General features: G+C 39.2%; 1 protein-coding gene and 1 non-coding gene across 2 annotated transcripts; one reads left to right on the forward strand and one right to left on the reverse strand.

The window, feature by feature from the left end:
* The first annotated feature begins 356 nt into the window (after positions 1-356).
* Positions 357-430, forward strand: trnan-guu (transfer RNA asparagine (anticodon GUU)). The gene has a single exon. It is a non-coding gene; the product is annotated as a tRNA-Asn (tRNA).
* A 6764-nt stretch (positions 431-7194) lies between these two features.
* Positions 7195-8024, reverse strand: LOC134326860 (zinc finger protein 239-like; the record flags this gene model as incomplete). Its single annotated transcript, XM_063008984.1, has 1 exon — positions 7195-8024. A coding segment is annotated over one exon (822 nt), but the record flags the coding sequence as incomplete, so codon positions are not given.
* Positions 8025-22003: the final 13979 nt, after the last annotated feature.

Below are 22003 nucleotides of genomic sequence, written 5' to 3' on the forward strand. Positions count from 1 at the left end.
GCATCAGCTTTTATTTATTCTTAAAAGAAAAATATATGAACCTCAGTCATCTTACACGAAGATCTGTTCTGCCCAACCTTTGACCACTGGCTGGTTAGCTCAGTTGGTTAGAGCGTGGTGCTAATAACGCCAAGGTCTCGAGTTTGATCCCTGCATGGGCACTTGCACAAACAAGTGAACCTTCTCTAATTAGCAGGTACTATTGTCCTGGGCTTCAAAAGTTGTCTTTGACAAGTGTGAGATCTTTTTATGGCCCCTCTCATTCAAGTCAGAAACATGCCATTATTTCAATTTGCCAAACTTAATTACCCTTCTGTAAACCCATGTATATTGTCTAATGAAAGCACTGTGCGTGTGTCTCTGTGGCGCAATTGGTTAGCGCGTTCGGCTGTTAATCGAAAGGTTGGTGGTTCGAGCCCACCCAGGGACGAGTGTCTTTTATTGCACAACCACATTAGCCTGTTAATCAACCAGATATGAGACACAACAACAATGTGTAGCTCCACAGAATAGTGGAAATAAGTAACTGAAAACATCCAGTAAACAACAGTCCTACAAGCACAAATACCCACCTGATAAGTCACCGGAGACCGGCTGTCCAAAGTGGAAGAACGTCCTTTTGGTTTCAGTAGATGTTAAATTAAGATACCCGCAAAAACGTGGGGCTCGAACCCACAACCCTTGAGAATAAGCGTCTCATGCTCTACCGACTGAGCTATCCAGACTTAAACAGCATCTTGATTCACTAACATCACGACCAGATTAAGAACTAATTCACAGTTTACAAATGAAAAAAAATCAGAATAAGCAACAGAAACAGACACAGACTTGCTGTCACTTTTAAACTACTACACAATTAATGAACCCGCTCCATTATGCTTTAAACCTCAGAATCAGCTTTCCCAAAAGATCATTAAATACAGTTAATGTTATTTGGAGAAACATCGCTCTGTGCTTCATGTCTGTCATCCATCATTTGTAATTCATCATCGTCTTGAATTTTCAGTCTCTCTCGGCTCCTGCTGGATCTGCAGAATCAGCTGCCATCACAATCAGTCATTTCCTCTCATTTGATGATGTTACAAAGTCTGTATCTCAGCTGAGAGAGAAAGTAGAAGAATTCTGGAAAGAGCAGTGTGAGAAGATACCAGATGAAGGTGAGTTCAAGCCCTCAGTGTTCCATTGTCTCCAAAATGCTTCGGTACTCAAACATCAAACAAAACAATCAAATCCACCAACATGAACATTTTACATCTAACAACAAGGACACACACACTCTCTCTCTCTCTCTCTCTTCTAAGTTAATTGGTTTATTTCGTGTTTCCTCTCCAGATGTTTGTTGGTTCACACTGGATCCAAACACAGTAAATAAAAACCTCTGTCTGTCTGAGGAGAACAAAGTGGTGACCCGGAGTGAAACATTACAGTCGTATCCTGATCATCCAGATAGATTTGATTATCACTCTCAGGTTCTGTGTAGAAAGAGTGTGAGTGGACGCTGTTACTGGGAGGTTGAGTGGAGTGGGGATGAGTGGGTTTATATAGCAGTGTCATATAAAAGCATCAGCAGGAAGGGACGTGGTGGTGAGTGTGGGTTTGGATGGAATGATCAGTCCTGGAGTTTGTTTTGTTCTTCATTCAGCTTTTCATTCTGGCACAATAACAAAGAGACTAAAATTCCCATAATACCGAGTTCCTCTAGAATAGGAGTGTATGTGGATTATGAAGCAGGAACTCTGTCCTTCTACAGCGTCTCTGATACAATGAAGCTCCTCCACAGAGTTCAGACCACGTTCACTCAGCTCCTCTACCCGGGGTTTTGGGTTGATTCAGGATCAAAAGTGAAACTGTCAGATTTAAATATTGAATGTAAAATTTACATGAAAGAAAACAGAATACAGTTATGAAGATTTTCTTTTTCAATGTATTAACCACCATTTATTCAGAGCTGTGAAAAAGTATTTGCCCCCTATCCTGATTTCTTCTTTTCTTGAATATTTATCTAAATCTCGTCAGATCTCGGAAGCTAAGCAGGGTCGGGCCTGGTTAGTACTTGGATGGGAGACCGCCTGGGAATACCAGGTGCTGGAAGCTTTAATCCACTCACACCCACCTTCACTCCAAACCTCCTGTTACACACTGACCCAGCGGCTTTTTCTTCATCAAAGCTACACAATGAGACAAAGATCAGCTCATACTTTCATTCTTACGACAGTAAAACACTTTCAACTGACTTTTAAAGTGAAGTTCAACATGTTGTACAGACATCGTCGCCATCTAGTGGTGATATAAATAAATTACAGCTTGTTGCTTGGGTACAGATTTGTGACATTATTATTTCATTTGTATAATATATAAAAATTAGAAAGTGTTTCTGTCCCAAGTGTTTTTGTAATCCTGCAATGGCGACTATTTTTGGTATACCTTTCTGCAGCCTTCGACACAGTGAATCACGGCATTCTCCTGACCACTCTCTCCAACCTTGGAGTAACAGGTTCAGCATGGCAATGGATGGCCTCCTACCTGGAAGGGCGCTCCTACCAAGAGTCATGGAGGGGATCCATATCTACCCCATGCACTCTCTCAACCGGTGTTCCTCAGGGCTCTGTACTTGGCCCACTTCTCTTCTCTATCTACACCCGCTCTCTGGGTAAGGTCATAGCCTCCCATGGCTTCTCCTACCACTCCTATGCAGATGACACTCAGCTTGTTCTGTCATTTCCTTCTTCAGACACACAAGTCTCAGCTCGCATCTCAGCATGTCTCACAATGGATGTCAGCTCATCATCTAAAACTTAATCCCAGCAAGACAGAGATGTTGCTCATTCCTGGAGATCTGTCTCCAACCCAGGACCTAGTCATTTCTCTGGATGACTTCCAGATTAGACCATCTGATAAAGTAAGAAGTCTTGGTGTTGTGCTGGATAACCAGCTGACCTTTTCTCCTTATATAGCCAACATGACGAGATCGTGCCGGTTCCTCCTGTACAACATCAGGAAGATTCGGCCATTTCTCTCCAGAGAAGCTACCCAGATTCTGGTGCAATCACTTGTAATCTCTCGGTTGGACTGCTGCAACTCCCTCCTGGCAGGAGCTCCCATGGCCACTATTAAACCCTTACAGCTCATTCAAAATGCAGCTGCCCGTCTGGTCTTTAACCAACCTAAACACTGCCACATCACCCCACTGCTGCGTTCTCTTCACTGGCTTCCTGTAGCTGAACGCATTCAGTTTAAAACACTGACGCTCGCCTACAAAGCCAAAAATGGACCAGCCCCAAGCTACCTTCGGGGTCTAATCAAACCCCGCTCTGTACCACGCAAGCTCCGAGCCTCTAGTCTAGCTCGACTTGAGCCTCCATCCAGGACTAAAGGAAGACAAGCATCAAGGCTGTTCTCTGTTCTAGCGCCCAAATTGTGGAACGAACTTCCTCTGTCTGTCCGAACAGCTGAGTCTCTTGCTGTCTTTAAAAAACGATTAAAAACCCACCTTTTTACTAAACACTTAGGCTGATTTGTACTTATTTACTAACACTTTATTCCAATCTTTTCCATTAAAAAAAAAAAAAAAAAAAAAAAAAGGCACTTTTGTTCTAACAGGTTTTAGCAGAGTTGTGTTCTTCGACTGTTGTCTATCTAAACTTAAGGAATGAAATGTTCACTGTGGAAGCACTTCTGTAAGTCGCTCTGGATAAGAGCGTCTGCTAAATGCTGAAAATGTAAATGTAAATGTACAGGAGAGAAAAGGCTAAATGCAGCTGAAAAAGTGTTATTTGGCAACCCAGCACTGTGTAAATATTGGACAGAACACATGATGGGCTATTTTAACTTGTTGGGTTGTGCAGTTTAACCATTGTGCTGAGTTATTACAACAACCCAACTGTTAGGGAGGTTCTTTTTTTTTTTTTTTACCATGGATCAACTATGTAACTTGTAATTATTATTATTACTATGTAACTACTGCAGCTTGTATTTAAATGAAAGGTTTACATTGCTGTCTTCAGGATTTCCACTTTAGTGATATTTAATGTTAATTGCTGTTCTGATCTAAAAGATGCTGCTGCTTTTGACCTTTAAAACTGAGAAGTGATTTGTGAGATAATTAAAATAAGTGAAATGTTTATTTTGTACTTTGGTTTTATATTATTTGTACAAACATTTGTTTTGTGCAACTTTAAACATGTAATAAAAGATGAACATTTTAAATGTGTCTTTATTTGCTTTAACTAAGCTAAAGTTTTTAACAGGGACAAAAATGACAGTTTGTGTAGCAGGGCTGGACACGCCTCACTATTGAAGTGGAAGGTAAACCCACACTCCTGCAAGAATGGAAATAGTAAGTAAGTACAATGTTTTTATAAAGCTATAAAACTACTTCCACTGACCAAAGTACACAGATCTCACACTTGTCAGAGACAACGTTTGAAGCCCAGGTCAACAGGACCTGCTAGTTAGAGAAGGATCACTTGTTTGTTAAATTAAGTCCAAAAGTGGGCGTGGCTCGTACGGGGATCGAACCTGTGACCTTGGCACCACATTCTAACCAACTGGGCTAACTGGCCAGTTCATCTAGTCTCTTTATAGATCTTTGTACATAATTCTACACTAATCCCATTCAACCAGCTGCATGGCAGCACAAAAACCATTAGAGAGTCTGCACACTTACAGTGAAGTGCGTCTCAATTTGTTCATGCTTTGTGAAAGCCTTTATGCAATGTTGATGTGAGTTATTTCTCCTGCTAAATTATTTTAATTGAATTAAGGTGGTGAAGTTTTTACTCAGCAATAAAAAATTATATTTAACGTAACTGTTCAGTACAATGTTTATTTTAAGTAGTGCCTTAAGTAGGGAGGGGGCGTCATTTGAGACGAGGCCGATAGTCTCTACTCAAAGTGGCAGACTGAACGAACTGGCAAAGTTAGCTAAAGAAATAAATGCTCTGAACAAACCTTTTTTGCATTGTGGACATGCTGTTTCTCTCATGTATTCCTCACACGCTTTTTTATCCTCACACGCCTTTTTATCCCCTCATTTGTGTTTTTTAAAGCTTTCTTCATTTTGCACGTAATGCTAAACTAATGTTTTTATTTTATCGGTGGTTGTAATTAGCATTTATTTTAAGATAAACTATACGGCACTAGGACCCAGCAGCACTGTTATTAACAGAGCGATGGTCCTTTATATTTCTGAGCGGTACCGCATGTAAACTCTAGATGTCGCTGTTGCACCACTTTCTAAAATACACCACCCGGACATACCTGTACTGTAAGTGTCATGACTCTCCCAGGTGTAGTGAATCAACGATTTAAACAAAGCGCAACAGTTTAGGGAAGGCCCTTTCCTGTTTTACATGAAGAAAAGTTGATTGAAAGGAACTCATATTCCCACATATACACTCCAGAATCTTAATAGTTGTAGCCAAGTGGAGCTTAATGATCCAGTGACACTGACACACTGATATGCAGCCCCGGTTCTGGCTGTGTTGCTTAGGCGGGCAGTGAGAAAATCCAGGGGGAGCAATGCCCACCCCAGTTGCTTTAGTTTCGCCCTAAGCTGGACTCGAATCTAGGGCAGAAAAATACACGCTCTGCCCACTGCGCTACTCAAACAGCGGAGTAATAAACAGGTTGTTATGCTGATAAACCTGCGCACACGGCGTCACCAAGATTAAAAGTGAACACTACTTAAAATAATAACTAAACACTTTCTAATTCCCACGGTCGCAGCAGTTTCCTTCTGTTTCATACACATCACCCTGTCTCAGTCTAATCTGCAGCATTTCTCTCCCACTGATAAAAATACGGAACAAAACGTGTCCCGTAACAGTTAAATTGCGACTACAACTGCAACGTGGGTTTGATGTCGACTTTTTTATTTAATTTTTTAACTCAGTAATGAAAGTCATTTAAAATGTAGCAATTCTTAATACAAAACATGCTTAAATAAAAGTAAAATTACAGGTTATAAAATCGACTTTAAAAAGTACAAGTACACAAAAAACTACTCAATTACAGTAACACGACTAAATGTAATTCGTTATTTTCCACCTCTGTATAAGCCAAACTATGAAAATGTGTGAAAAACAAGTATAAGTAACATATGTGCCAACATATAAAAAAAATAATACATTTTATTTATGGGCGCCATTCAAAACACTCAAGGACACCTTACAATACAAAACATCAGTACGTAATTAATTACACAGATTAAGGGTAGGCGTGGTTAAATAAATACGTCTTAAGGCATGTTTTGAAACTAGGGAATTAATCAATGGTGCGAATGTCAGGAGGGAGAGAGTTCCAGAGATGTGGGGCAGAGTAGCTAAAAGCTCTAGCTCCCATATGAGGTAGACCAGAAAGAAAAGAGTTACAATAATTAATTCGAGATGTGACCAGGGCATGAACAAGAACAGCAGCACTTCTAGGAGAAAGGAATGGACGTAGATGATTTATGTTACGTAAATGGAAATAAGCAGATCGTGTGATATTGTTAATATGTGCATGAAATGAAAGATTGTGAGTGGAAGGAGAGACGACTGAGTTCTTCATCATCACTGAGAATTTGTTAGATTTAGAGAGAGGAGATTTTCTACCTATAAGAAGAATTTCAGTTTTATCAGCATTTAATGTGAGAAAATTGTAAGAGAACCGTGTTCTTAATTCTATTACACAATCAGAGAGAGATGGAGGAAGAAGAGTAGTCGTGAGCACAGTGGACAGGTATAGCTCGGTGTCGTCTGCATAACAATATAATTTAATGTTGTATTTCCTAAAGATACGTTTAATGGGAAGCAGGTAAATTATAAATAGTAGAGGCCCCAAGAGAGAGCCCTGAGGGACACCACTAGTAACAGGAGTTACTGTGAACATACTGTACACATCTAGAAATGTATGAAGAAAACCAATCAAGCACAGTATCACTAAGACCAATATATGCTAGCCGATCCAATACATTTTATTTTCAATTCACTTCCACTATTAACTGATAGCCTTCACTTACATCAGGCTCTAAACCTCTTGGTTCTACCCACCATTCACTCCACTATAGACAATCACATTATTTCCCAGCAAAAGTTTAACCTACAGATTTATACTTTTATTATTAGTATTTACTTATTAATGTTAACTGTGTAATTAATTACCTATTAATTACACAGTATAATTCATTCATTGCTAAACATTTCTCCCCAACACTGTGAGCATCATTTCTGTAAAATGTGAATGCACTGGTGTTTTTTGAGATTACTCTGTATATTAAAACTCTTTCCACACTGTGAGCACTGATATGGTTTCTCTCCAGTGTGAATGCGCTGGTGTATTTTCAGATCACTCTGTCCATTAAAACTCTTTCCACACTGTGAGCACTGATATGGTTTCTCTCCAGTGTGAATGCGCTGGTGTATTTTGAGAGCACTCTGTCCATTAAAACTCTTCCCACACTGTGAGCACTGATATGGTTTCTCTCCAGTGTGAATGCGCTGGTGTTTTTTGAGATTACTCTGCCCATTAAAACTCTTTCCACACTGTGAGCACTGATACGGTTTCTCTCCAGTGTGAATGCGCTGGTGTATTTGAAGATCACTCTGTCCATTAAAACTCTTTCCACACTCTGAGCACTGATATGGTTTCTCTCCAGTGTGAATGCGCTGGTGGTTTTTGAGATTACTTTGTCCATTAAAACTCTTTCCACACTGTGAGCACTGATACGGTTTCTCTCCAGTGTGAATGCGCTGGTGTATTTTGAGAGCACTCTGTTGATTAAAACTCTTTCCACACTGTGAGCACTGATACGGTTTCTCTCCAGTGTGAATGCGCTGGTGTTTTTTGAGATTACTCTGTACATTAAAACTCTTTCCACACTGTGAGCACTGATACGGTTTCTCTCCAGTGTGAATGTGCTGGTGTATTTTAAGATGGCTCTGTCCATTAAAACTCTTTCCACACTGTGAGCACTGATATGGTTTTTCTCCAGTGTGAATGCGCTGGTGTATTTTGAGAGCACTCTGGTGCCTGAAGCTCTTCCCACACTGTGAGCAGACATTTCCTTCTTCCTGTGTGGGACTGAGAGAGGTGTTAATGCTGACAGTACCAGAGGACGTTTGCTGATTACTGGAGCTTCTGGTGGGTGTCAGATCCTCATGTTCAGTCTTAATCTTCACCAGAGTCTCATATTTATCATGGTTACAGCTCTTGATGTGATTGTGGAGCTGATTTTGGGTTGTAGAGGAACGTGGACACGAGGAGCAGCAGAAATCCTTGTTCAGTTCTGAAGCAGAAAATAATCAAATACATTTATAACATTATAAATAATCAAAAACATTTATAACATTATAAATAATCAAATACATTTATAACATTATAAATAATCAAATACATTTATAACATTATAAATAATCAAATACATTTATAACATTATAAATAATCAAATACATTTATAACATTATAAATAATCAAATACATTTATAACATTATAAATAATAAACACATTTATAACATTATAAATAATCAAATACATTTATAACATTATAAATAAATGAAAAACATTTATAACATATATAATCAAATACATTTATAACATTATAAATAATCAAATACATTTATAACATTATAAATAATCAAATACATTTATAACATTATAAATAATCAAATACATTTATAACATTATAAATAATCAAATACATTTATAACATTATAAATAATAAACACATTTATAACATTATAAATAATCAAATACATTTATAACATTATAAATAAATGAAAAACATTTATAACATATATAATCAAATACATTTATAACATTATAAATAATCAAATACATTTATAACATTATAAATAAATGAAATACATTTATAACATAAATAATCAAATACATTTTAAAAAATTTTTACACAAGATAAAAAATATCTTACTGAGTTCATCTTTATCTTCAGGTTCTTCCTTCTTCACAGGCTTCATCTGGAAACCTCCACACTGTTGGTCCTCTGGGGTGAGGTGTTCCTCAGAGGTGACGTGTTCCACAGGGATTAAAGATCCTTCACCTGAAATTCATCAATATGTGAAGAAGAAACTCAACAACTGGAGGAAACTGAAGGTTGTGGGTTTAGTTACCACAAATAAATACTACTTAGATTTAATCCAGACTGGAAGTATCAGCACTTCTACACAGGACAGTACGGTACAGTACAGGTTCTAATCCCACTATCCACATTTTCTTATTATTTCTACTATATTAACCACACTGTACTGTACTAACATGGCAAATTGCTCCACATTTACTTACAGAAGTAACTTCCATCTTCTTCCTCCTCCTTCTTTATTAGTTTCTCTTGGAATCCTTCATTTTGTAGATCTATGGGGGTGACGTGTCCCTCTTCTGCTGACTGCATTATTAAAAGATCTGACAGACAGACAGACAGACAGATAGACAAATGTACTTTATTCTCTATTAAAGAGAAATCCAGGAATACTCTTTCAGACTGTTTTAACTGTTTATTTTTAATGCTGTGAGGCTGTAAACAGAGTGAAAATGTTGAAACTATTGTGGGACTGAGCAGCATCAGACAGAAAAGACTTCTAATAGAACGTTTTGGGTTGGTTTCACAGACAGGGATTAAGCCTAGTCCTAGACTACACAGCATTTTGAATGGAGATTCTCTATTTAAAGCTAAATGTAGTCCTGGACTATAAGCCTTAATCCCTGTCTGGGAAACAACCCTTTGAGTTTGGTGGAAGTGGTTTTGTGGCCCAAAGTGAAATGATTAAGTCTGATGTTCTTTACATCTAGTTTCTCATCCACTCCCAATAACAGTGCTGTACTAATACTTTTAACTTTTACTATAAACCTGTAAAACAACCTGTAAACAAAGCTACAAGAACTCGCTGTTTCTATCAAACATTAAACACTGTAAACAAAGCTGAAAATGTGACGCGTTTATATCAAAATGTTAGATTTAATAATGAATAAACTCTGAATCCGTTACAATCCACTGATTCATCGGTTCAATGAATCGGTTCATCAGTACTGAATCATGTGTGATGCTAACAGTTAGCGGAGCAGCTAATAGTTTGTGTGTTTAAATACAACTGGAGTTAAAGCTCCTCAAATCCTCACAGTGATGTTTTATTATGAACTCTAGTTTTATTATTAATTAGAATGTGGTTATAATTAAATATAAGGGTTATAATTAAATACATATTTTACTTACAGATGAGGCTCTACAGTACAAACACAGCAGCTTCTTGTTCTTCTTATGATGTTTAATGGCGGTTGGCAGAACAACTTAAGACGCACCAGCGCCACCAACTGGACTGGAGTTGAACAGCAGCTTAGCAGTAAAACATCTCCATTAGCCCTGTATCTCTCAGCTACAGTGTTGGGGGGAACGCGGTACAGTCACGTGATTACTTTTTATCTGTAACGAAGTCATGTAACGCGTTACAGTTACATATTTGTAATGACATTACAGTTACTGTGATGAGGGATGAGTCGTTCCCGAACGAACCGATTCTACTGAACGACTCTTTGAAATGAACTAAAAGAACCGAGTCGCTCCTTTAGTATAAGGCAGTGTTTCTCAAAGTGTGGGGCGCGCCCCCCCTGGGGGGCGCAGAGGCATGTCAAGGGGGTCACGCCCGACTGAAATTAAGCGCGGAACCAATGTTCTAGCGTCTGAATATTTTTTACGGTGGACTATAAACAAACTGTGTTTTCAGGTGTGTCAGTATTCATTCTAACAGAGAGTCTAGATCAGGAGCGCTCGATCACACACAGTACACGCTGGTACAGCGCTGCTCATACACACAGCACAGCGGGACTGACATGACATGTGGCCACTGTTTATTTTTTGTTACCATGACTACGCCTCAGCCCACCTAAAGCACCGCTAATCTACAGGGTGGGTCATAAGCTTCCATACATAAAAATATATATATATATTTATAAAAAACATTTTTATTCATATAATATGCTCTACATGACTGCCATCGCTTTGAAAACACATTTCAATTCGTTGCTCTTTATTCAAACGCATTTTTTATGGTATCTGAAATATAAAAAATAAAATGTTTAAAAAAAAAAGCATATGTATGGAAACTTATGGCCCACCCTGTATTTCAGATACCCTAAAAATGAGTTTAAATAAAGAGCAACGAATTGAAATGTGTTTTCAAAACAATGGCAGTCATGTAGAGCACATTATATAAATGAAAATGTTTATATATATATATATATACAGTGTATCACAAAAGTGAGTACACCCCTCACATTTCTGCAAATATTTTATTATATCTTTTCATGGGACAACATTATAGAAATAAAACTTAGATATAACTTAGAGTAGTCAGTGTACAACTTGTATAGCAGTGTAGATTTACTGTCTTCTGAAAATAACTCAACACACAGCCATTAATGTCTAAATAGCTGGCAACATAAGTGAGTACACCCCACAGTGAACATGTCCAAATTGTGCCCAAAGTGTCAATATTTTGTGTGACCACCATTATTATCCAGCACTGCCTTAACCCTCCTGGGCATGGAATTCACCAGAGCTGCACAGGTTGCTACTGGAATCCTCTTCCACTCCTCCATGATGACATCACGGAGCTGGTGGATGTTAGACACCTTGAACTCCTCCACCTTCCACTTGAGGATGCGCCACAGGTGCTCAATTGGGTTTAGTCCATCACCTTTACCTTCAGCTTCCTCAGCAAGGCAGTTGTCATCTTGGAGGTTGTGTTTGGGGTCGTTATCCTGTTGGAAAACTGCCATGAGGCCCAGTTTTCGAAGGGAGGGGATCATGCTCTGTTTCAGAATGTCACAGTACATGTTGTAATTCATGTTTCCCTCAATGAACTGCAGCTCCCCAGTGCCAGCAACACTCATGCAGCCCAAGACCATGATGCTACCACCACCATGCTTGACTGTAGGCAAGATACAGTTGTCTTGGTACTTCTCACCAGGGCGCCGCCACACATGCTGGACACCATCTGAGCCAAACAAGTTTATCTTGGTCTCGTCAGACCACAGGGCATTCCAGTAATCCATGTTCTTGGACTGCTTGTCTTCAGCAAACTGTTTGCGGGCTTTCTTGTGCGTCAGCTTCCTTCTGGGATGACGACCATGCAGACCGAGTTGATGCAGTGTGCGGCGTATGGTCTGAGCACTGACAGGCTGACCTCCCACATCTTCAACCTCTGCAGCAATGCTGGCAGCACTCATGTGTCTATTTTTTAAAGCTAACCTCTGGATATGACGCCGAACACGTGGACTCAACTTCTTTGGTCGACCCTGGCGAAGCCTGTTCCGAGTGGAACCTGTCCTGGAAAACCGCTGTATGGCCTTGGCCACCATGCTGTAGCTCAGTTTCAGGGTGTTAGCAATCTTCTTATAGCCCAGGCCATCTTTGTGGAGAGCAACAATTCTATTTCTCACATCCTCAGAGAGTTCTTTGCCATGAGGTGCCATGAGGTGCCATGTTGAATATCCAGTGGCCAGTATGAGAGAATTGTACCCAAAACACCAAATTTAACAGCCCTGCTCCCCATTTACACCTGGGACCTTGACACATGACACCAGGGAGGGACAACGACACATTTGGGCACAATTTGAACATGTTCACTGTGGGGTGTACTCACTTATGTTGCCAGCTATTTAGACATTAATGGCTGTGTGTTGAGTTATTTTCAGAAGACAGTAAATCTACACTGCTATACAAGCTGTACACTGACTACTCTAAGTTATATCCAAGTTTCATGTCTATAGTGTTGTCCCATGAAAAGATATAATGAAATATTTGCAGAAATGTGAGGGGTGTACTCACTTTTGTGATACACTATCACAAAAGTGAGTACACCCCTCACATTTCTGCAAATATTTCATTATATCTTTTCATGGGACAACACTATAGTTGAAAATGAAATATTTGCAGAAATGTGAGGGGTGTACTCACTTTTGTGATACTGTATCACAAAAGTGAGTATACCCCTCACATTTCTGCAAATATTTCATTATATCTTTTCATGGGACAACACTATAGACATGAAACTTGGATATAACTTAGAGTAGTCAGTGTACAGCTTGTATAGCAGTGTAGATTTACTGTCTTCTGAAAATAACTCAACACACAGCCATTAATGTCTAAATAGCTGGCAACATAAGTAAGTACACCCCACAGTGAACATGTCCAAATCGTGCCCAAATGTGTCGTTGTCCCTCCCTGGTGTCATGTGTCAAGGTCCCAGGTGTAAATGGGGAGCAGGGCTGTTAAATTTGGTGTTTTGGGTACAATTCTCTCATACTGGCCACTGGATATTCAACATGGCACCTCATGGCAAAGAACTCTCTGAGGATGTGAGAAATAGAATTGTTACTCTCCACAAAGATGGCCTGGGCTATAAGAAGATTGCTAACACCCTGAAACTGAGCTACAGCATGGTGGCCAAGGTCATACAGCGGTTTTCCAGGACAGGTTCCACTCGGAACAGGCTTCGCCAGGGTCGACCAAAGAAGTTGAGTCCACGTGTTCGGCGTCATATCCAGAGGTTGGCTTTAAAAAATAGACACATGAGTGCTGCCAGCATTGCTGCACAGGTTGAAGACGTGGGAGGTCAGCCTGTCAGTGCTCAGACCATACGCCGCACACTGCATCAACTCGGTCTGCATGGTCGTCATCCAAGAAGGAAGCTGACGCACAAGAAAGCCCGCAAACAGTTTGCTGAAGACAAGCAGTCCAAGAACATGGATTACTGGAATGCCCTGTGGTCTGACGAGACCAAGATAAACTTGTTTGGCTCAGATGGTATCCAGCATGTGTGGCGGCGCCCTGGTGAGAAGTACCAATACAACTGTATCTTGCCTACAGTCAAGCATGGTGGTGGTAGCATCATGGTCTTGGGCTGCATGAGTGTTGCTGGCACTGGGGAGCTGCAGTTCATTGAGGGAAACATGAATTCCAACATGTACTGTGACATTCTGAAACAGAGCATGATCCCCTCCCTTCGAAAACTGGGCCTCATGGCAGTTTTCCAACAGGATAACGACCCCAAACACAACCTCCAAGATGACAACTGCCTTGCTGAGGAAGCTGAAGGTAAAGGTGATGGACTAAACCCAATTGAGCACCTGTGGCGCATCCTCAAGTGGAAGGTGGAGGAGTTCAAGGTGTCTAACATCCACCAGCTCCGTGATGTCATCATGGAGGAGTGGAAGAGGATTCCAGTAGCAACCTGTGCAGCTCTGGTGAATTCCATGCCCAGGAGGGTTAAGGCAGTGCTGGATAATAATGGTGGTCACACAAAATATTGACACTTTGGGCACAATTTGGACATGTTCACTGTGGGGTGTACTCACTTATGTTGCCAGCTATTTAGACATTAATGGCTGTGTGTTGAGTTATTTTCAGAAGACAGTAAATCTACACTGCTATACAAGTTGTACACTGACTACTCTAAGTTATATCCAAGTTTTATTTCTATAGTGTTGTCCCATGAAAAGATATAATAAAATATTTGCAGAAATGTGAGGGGTGTACTCACTTTTGTGATACACTGTATATATATATATATATATATATATATATGGGTCATTCTATAATTTGGGGTACATTCCATGTCCAATGATAATAATTATATTTATTCTAACTATTTTCTTTAAAAATGTCATATTTTACCTATTAATGGAAAACATGTTGTAATATCACAAAAACATTATGTGCATCCTATGCTTCATTTAACTTGAAATTTGTCATGATGTTCCTAAATGAACAGTTTTTGCTGTGTCTGTTTTTTAAGTTGAGGGTACCTTGGTTTTAAAATAATGAATAAAATCATTAAGGGCAACAACATCTATTTTTTAAATTATTTTAAAAGTTTAAATACCAAAGAAAAATAATATTTTTTAAATTGAGTTTCTCTTTTAAATAATTTAAATATCTTTATTCATTAATGTCCGCAAAAGTTCTGTCAACTATGTTACTAACAGAACTCCACTCAGCAACTCAAAAATGGTTTGTTCTAAAACTATGTGACCAGCATTACATGATATCATTAATCTCTGTGGAGGGTATATTGAACAAACTGTGGTGAATGTTCTCTTATTTTTTAAAATATTTTATCTATAATAGAACATTGTTAATGAGTATATTAATTGACCGTCAACTATGTTACATACATTGTTATGGTTACAATTTTTTTTATAATTTTAATTCAAATGTATGTTCAAATTAGACATTATTCTGTTCAAGAAATGACATGTGGTCAGCCAGGCAAAATAGGGAAATTGTCAACTATGTTACCTGTCAACTAAGTTACCTAGTAGTCTACATCTACTGTCCCTTTAAAATAAAAATTAAAAAAAATTAATGTTTAAGCTTTGCAAATAGTGGATATGTTACACTAAAGGAATATATTAACTTGAACCACTGATTGTTTTATTGAGAGAGAACACTGTTTTTGTACTTTTTTGGTGATGTGAAATGTACCCCAAATTATAGAATGACCCATATATATATATATATATATATATAAACAATGTTTATTTTTTCTATGTATGGAAACTTATGGCCCACCCTGTTCAACATTTTCTGATGGAGAAATTTTTAACCTTTATTCATATGAAGTCAAGGGTCCCTGCTGGACAATTTGGAACTTCCACATATTTGACTGCCACATATTTGACAGCTTTTTCGCATCAACCTACTTCCCACATGAAAATAATGGAGTCTAAATATGGGTCCATCCTTACTGATGAACACCTGAAAAACTGCTTGAGCATCAGTGGCTCCTGAGCAAATCATCAGAATAAGGTCAGTGTGATTCAGTCACTTGCTCTGTAAAGCTGAATATCAATACAGGAACTGAAGCGCATTTTAAAAGCTTCAAAGCTTTAAAAAAAAAAAAATAATGAGTCCGACCTTAAAAAGTAGATCATGATGACCTGTAGACTGAAACAGTAGATCTCAAGCCTTGAAAGTGTGTAAACCCCTGATCTAGATTTACAGAACAGAGAGGTATTTGACGGGGATAAAAAGAAAAACAGCCACTAATACACTGATAAGACTTAAACTCTCACAAATTAGTTTTTTGGCACATATTCAACTTTGTTATCTGTAAGTGTTTGCAAATTTTATTTAATTTCTGAAATAGCAGACTGATTGAAGGAGCAGTTTTTTGGAAGGGGGGTGGGCATGACAGATTTTCATCTTCCAAAGGGGGGCGTGACAGAAAAAGTTTAAGAACCACTGGTATAAGGACAAATAATTAAGGAATAAACTCGTTTAATGATGTTAAATCTGATTGGTTCATGCGTGTATGTTTTAAAGCAGAAACTATGGAGCTAATTTATTGCCAAAACTTCGCAAATAAACAGAACGTATTCTGTAAATATGATACGATTTGCAAACAAACACAACACGATCTACAAATAAAAAACACTATTTGCAAACAAACACAACACAATCTACAAATAAAAAACACTATTTGCAAACACAACACGATCTACAAATAAAAAACACTATTTGCAAACAAACACAACACGATCTACAAATAAAAAGCACGACTATCTAACGCACACAATGTGATTTACAAATACAAACGCTGTTCCGCAAATGCCGTTTGTGAATCACGTGACTTTTGGCTGCACTGTTCTGGCGCTTGTGTCACTTTTGTCAGATTTTCTCACAAATACATCCCGACTCGTACAAATGCATCACACCTGAGCAGTAGGGGCGCTGTGGTACACGTTACAACATGTGAATGAGCGAGAAGAAGCCACTCCAGCCGGCTTGTGAGTCTAGGTGGATGCAGCGCTTTGCCTTTTTGAATGAATGATTATTTTATACTATAGGTCGCGCATCTCGATAGAGCCACTGATCTGTATCTCAGTCATATATCTCAAGTTTATTTATTTATTAGGATTTTACCGTCATGTTTTAAACTTTGGTTACATTAATAACAGGAACGGTAGTTACTCATTACACGAGGTTTAACAGTTTACAAGTTTAATATCAAACACAGTCATGGACAATTTAGTGTCTCCAGTTCACCTCACTTACACGTCTTTGGACTGTAGGAGGAAACGGAAGCTCCAGGAGGAAACCCACGCGTGTCAATACATTCCCGTCCATTTACTGATTTATTAACAACACATCCTGAGTCTCTGGAGGACGTGTCTACATTTTAACATATGTAGTTTCGGTGTACATTCTGCACATTAAAATGTACCCATCTACTGCAGAGGTCACACGGGTAACACTCTTTTAAAAAAAAAAATCAGTAAATAATGTCCACAATAACGTTATAATAATAAAGTTACAATGAGATTAAATTCTCTGCATTGTCCTAAATTACCACTCAGCCCTGCTGTCATAAGGTTCCCTTGTCTTTACAAAAATTCATATTAATTCATGAACACATAGGCATAGTTTAGCAACTATAATTTAGCACAATTTAGCGCAAAATTCTAGCTATTTTTCGCTTGTTATGTTCTTAATTCCTGACTGGGTCAACAAGTGTTACTGTTTTTTCAACATCATGATAATCTTAAACATATTTTATAGTAAATTAGACTTAAATAAGACCATAAACACAGCTAAAATATTTGGCCACACTGTCACAGTTTCAATGTGGACATAATAACTTAAACTATATATATACAGTGTATCACAAAAGTGAGTACACCCCTCACATTTCTGCAAATATTTTATTATATCTTTTCATGGGACGACACTATAGACATGAAACTTGGATATAACTTAGAGTAGTCAGTGTACAACTTGTATAGCAGTGTAGATTTACTGTCTTCTGAAAATAACTCAACACACAGCCATTAATGTCTAAATAGCTGGCAACATAAGTGAGTACACCCCACAGTGAACATGTCCAAATTGTGCCTAAAGTGTCAATATTTTGTGTGACCACCATTATTATCACTGCCTTAACCCTCCTGGGCATGGAATTCACCAGAGCTGCACAGGTTGCTACTGGAATCCTCTTCCACTCCTCCATGATGACATCACGGAGCTGGTGGATGTTAGACACCTTGAACTCCTCCACCTTCCACTTGAGGATGCGCCACAGGTGCTCAGTTGGGTTTAGTCCATCACCTTTACCTTCAGCTTCCTCAGCAAGGCAGTTGTCATCTTGGAGGTTGTGTTTGGGGTCGTTATCCTGTTGGAAAACTGCCATGAGGCCCAGTTTTCGAAGGGAGGGGATCATGCTCTGTTTCAGAATGTCACAGTACATGTTGGAATTCATGTTTCCCTCAATGAACTGCAGCTCCCCAGTGCCAGCAACACTCATGCAGCCCAAGACCATGATGCTACCACCACCATGCTTGACTGTAGGCAAGATACAGTTGTCTTGGTACTTCTCACCAGGGCGCCGCCACACATGCTGGACACCATCTGAGCCAAACAAGTTTATCTTGGTCTCGTCAGACCACAGGGCATTCCAGTAATCCATGTTCTTGGACTGCTTGTTTTCAGCAAACTGTTTGCTGGCTTTCTTGTACGTCAGCTTCCTTCTGGGATGACGACCATGCAGACCGAGTTGATGCAGTGTGCGGTGTATGGTCTGAGCACTGACAGGCTGACCTCCCACGTCTTCAACCTCTGCAGCAATGCTGGCAGCACTCATGTGTCTATTTTTTAAAGCCAACCTCTAGATATGTCGCCGAACACGTGGACTCAACTTCTTTGGTCGACCCTGGCGAAGCCTCTTCCGAGTGGAACCTGTCCTGGAAAACCGCTGTATGACCTTGGCCACCATGCTGTAGCTCAGTTTCAGGGTGTTAGCAATCTTCTTATAGCCCAGGCCATCTTTGTGGAGAGCAACAATTCTATTTCTCACATCCTCAGAGAGTTCTTTGCCATGAGGTGCCATGTTGAATATCCAGTGGCCAGTATGAGAGAATTGTACCCAAAACACCAAATTTAACAGCCCTGCTCCCCATTTACACCTGGGACCTTGACACATGACACCAGGGAGGGACAACGACACATTTGGGCACAATTTGGACATGTTCACTGTGGGGTGTACTCACTTATGTTGCCAGCTATTTAGACATTAATGGCTGTGTGTTGAGTTATTTTCAGAAGACAGTAAATCTACACTGCTATACAAGCTGTACACTGACTACTCTAAGTTATATCCAAGTTTCATGTCTATAGTGTTGTCCCATGAAAAGATATAATGAAATATTTGCAGAAATGTGAGGGGTGTACTCACTTTCGTGATACACTGTATATATATATATATATATATATAGAGAGAGAGAGAGAGACAGACAGACAGATAGATAGATAGATAGATAGAACATGGAATAAGGAAAAATAATTAGAACAGAACTGGCAAGGGAGCAGCAACAAAAATTGTTTTACTTATAAAAACAGTTAAGTACAAGATAACGTAAAAAATGCTCAACACATTTAGTCAGTAATGAACTTTATTAGACCCAACCTTCTACTTAACTGCAATGTTCCGTAATGTTAGGGTCACAGATAGCTATTTAAAAACGATTGGCTTCCCTAGTTGTATGAAAAACACTTTAACTATAACCATAAAAATTTAAACTAACTAACCGCTAGCAGAAATAAAGCAGGCAAAAGTAGCACAGAATTATAGACAAATGCTCGGATAAATGAACAGTGGCTTCTTCTCGCTCATTCACATGTTGTAACGTGGACCCACCGCGGCCCCTACTGCTCAGGTGCGATGCATTTGTACGAGTCGGGATGTATTTGTGAGAAAATCTGACAAAAGTGACACAAGCGCCAGAACAGTGCAGCCAAAAGTCACGTGATTCACGAACGACATTTGCGGAACAGCGTTTGTATTTGTAAATCACATTGTGTGCGTTAGATAGTCGTGCTTTTTATTTGTAGATCGTGTTGTGTTTGTTTACAAATAGTGTTTTTTATTTGTAGATCGTGTTGTGTTTGTTTGCAAATCGTATCATATTTACAGAACACGTTCTGTTTATTTGCGAAGTTTTGGCACTAAATTAGCTCCATACGACTAACTTACACTTTTACATTTAGTTCTTATTGTTATATTTAGAATTGTGTTTGTTTGTAAACTGTGAATTAGTTCTTAATCTGGTCGTGATGTTAGTGAATTAAACCTACATCTCTCTGATGGTCTGATCGATGAGCTGTCTGTTCTGACATGCTGCTTAAGCCCTACTAGCTCAGTCGGTAGAGCATGAGACTCTTAATCTCAGGGTCGTGGTTTCGAGCCCCACATTGGGCGAGTGTCTTCATCTAACATCTGCTGAAACCAAAAGAACGTTCTTCCACTTCAGACAGTCGGTCTCCGGTGACTTATCAGGTGGATATTTGTGCTGGTAGGACTGTTGTTTACTGGCTGTTTTCAGTTACTTATTCCCACTATTCTGTAGTACTACACATTGTTGTTGTGTCTCATATCCGTTTGATCAACAGGCAGGTTGTGCAATAAAAGGAACACATCTCTGGGTGGGTTCGAACCACCAACCTTTCGTTTAACAGCCGAACGCGCTAACCGATTGCGCCACAGAGACACGTGCATGGCTATTTCATACACACGAGTCACATGACTTGCTACTGTTTATTTCAGGATCCTCTTGCTGTGAGGAAACAGTGCTACCTACTTATGCCAAGCTTACACTACATGACTTTCCAGTTGTTCAGGTTGCTGTACAGTTCACACTACATGACTGGATCTCTTGTAATTGGGAGTATTTCAAGTCTGTGTGTATTTCACACTACACGACTGATCTGTGATAGGGGGTCACACACTACACCACCTATCACCAACTGGAATCGCAGGTGAGCTTCTCTGCTCTCCCAAACTACATTTTGTCACAAAAACAAACGTGAGATGTGACGAGGGGTTTAATGATACCACGTCCAAAAATACACATCAACAAGTAGCGAGAGATCAAAGTTTGTGCGCTGATGTGCAGCGTAAAATCAAAAAGAAAAAATGAATGAATCTGAGTGGATTTTGCTTGGATTGTTCTATAGTGAGTTGGAGGTTAAAAAATATTTTTTGCAATGCAGCATGGGTGTTTTGTAGAGAACAATAAGGTCAGAAATACTTTAAAACTTGTGTGTGTGCTGATGTATTCTGATATAAACTATATTACGCCCCTGTTCCACCTTTTTACACTCCTCCCCTGCGTTTCCCCTCACACCGTATCTTGTGTTCTCATTGGCTGTTTAAACAGAACACACATATAAGAACCCACAAAACCTCTTAGATGTGTATTAAGAAAGTCTGAACATAAGAAATGACTAGACAGTGATGTCTGAAGCAGGACTAAGATCTTGGATAATTAAAATAACATGAAACTGCTGCATTTCTGGTGCAGTAACAACCAAATTCAGTTTAGGAGCTGCTCATTTCTGCAGATCTTCACTGTAAGTGTGCAGAATCTCTAATGGTTTTTGTGCTGCCATGCAGCTGGTTGAACGGAGTTAGTGTAGAATTATGTACAAAGATCTAAAGTGAATAGATGAATGGCCGGTAAGCTCAGTTGGTTAGAGCGTGGTGCTAATAACGCCAAGGTCGCGGGTTCGATCCCTGTGCGGGCCACACTCTCTTTAATGATTGATGGTAGCATGGATGAGAGAGTCAGGTGAGCATGTGCTGTGTATCAGGACTTTCTAACCTGAATAATTTAATCACTGTAAGTAAGAATACCACCCTGTTCTTCTACCATCTTTAATTCTGGCTTAATTTCACCTAATGAACGTGGCATGACCTTTGTAAATGCTTGTCATCAAATTTAGATGGTGTAAAATAAAAGTATTATAAAAGTATGAGGTTAAAAGCATCAGCTTTTATTTATTCTTAAAAGAAAAATGCATGAACCTCAGTCATCTCACACGAAGATCTGTTCTGCTCAACAACAGTAAAGCTCTCCATCGTTTCTGTGTGGCAGGTCCATAACTGAAGGGCTGTCAGTGTAGAATCGGGTATGTGGGTATATGCCCTGCCCTGGGACATCGGACGGTTAGCTCAGTTG

The sequence above is a fragment of the Trichomycterus rosablanca genome, chromosome 14 (genome assembly GCF_030014385.1).
Source record: "Trichomycterus rosablanca isolate fTriRos1 chromosome 14, fTriRos1.hap1, whole genome shotgun sequence".
In the NCBI taxonomy this organism is placed as follows: domain Eukaryota; kingdom Metazoa; phylum Chordata; class Actinopteri; order Siluriformes; family Trichomycteridae; genus Trichomycterus; species Trichomycterus rosablanca.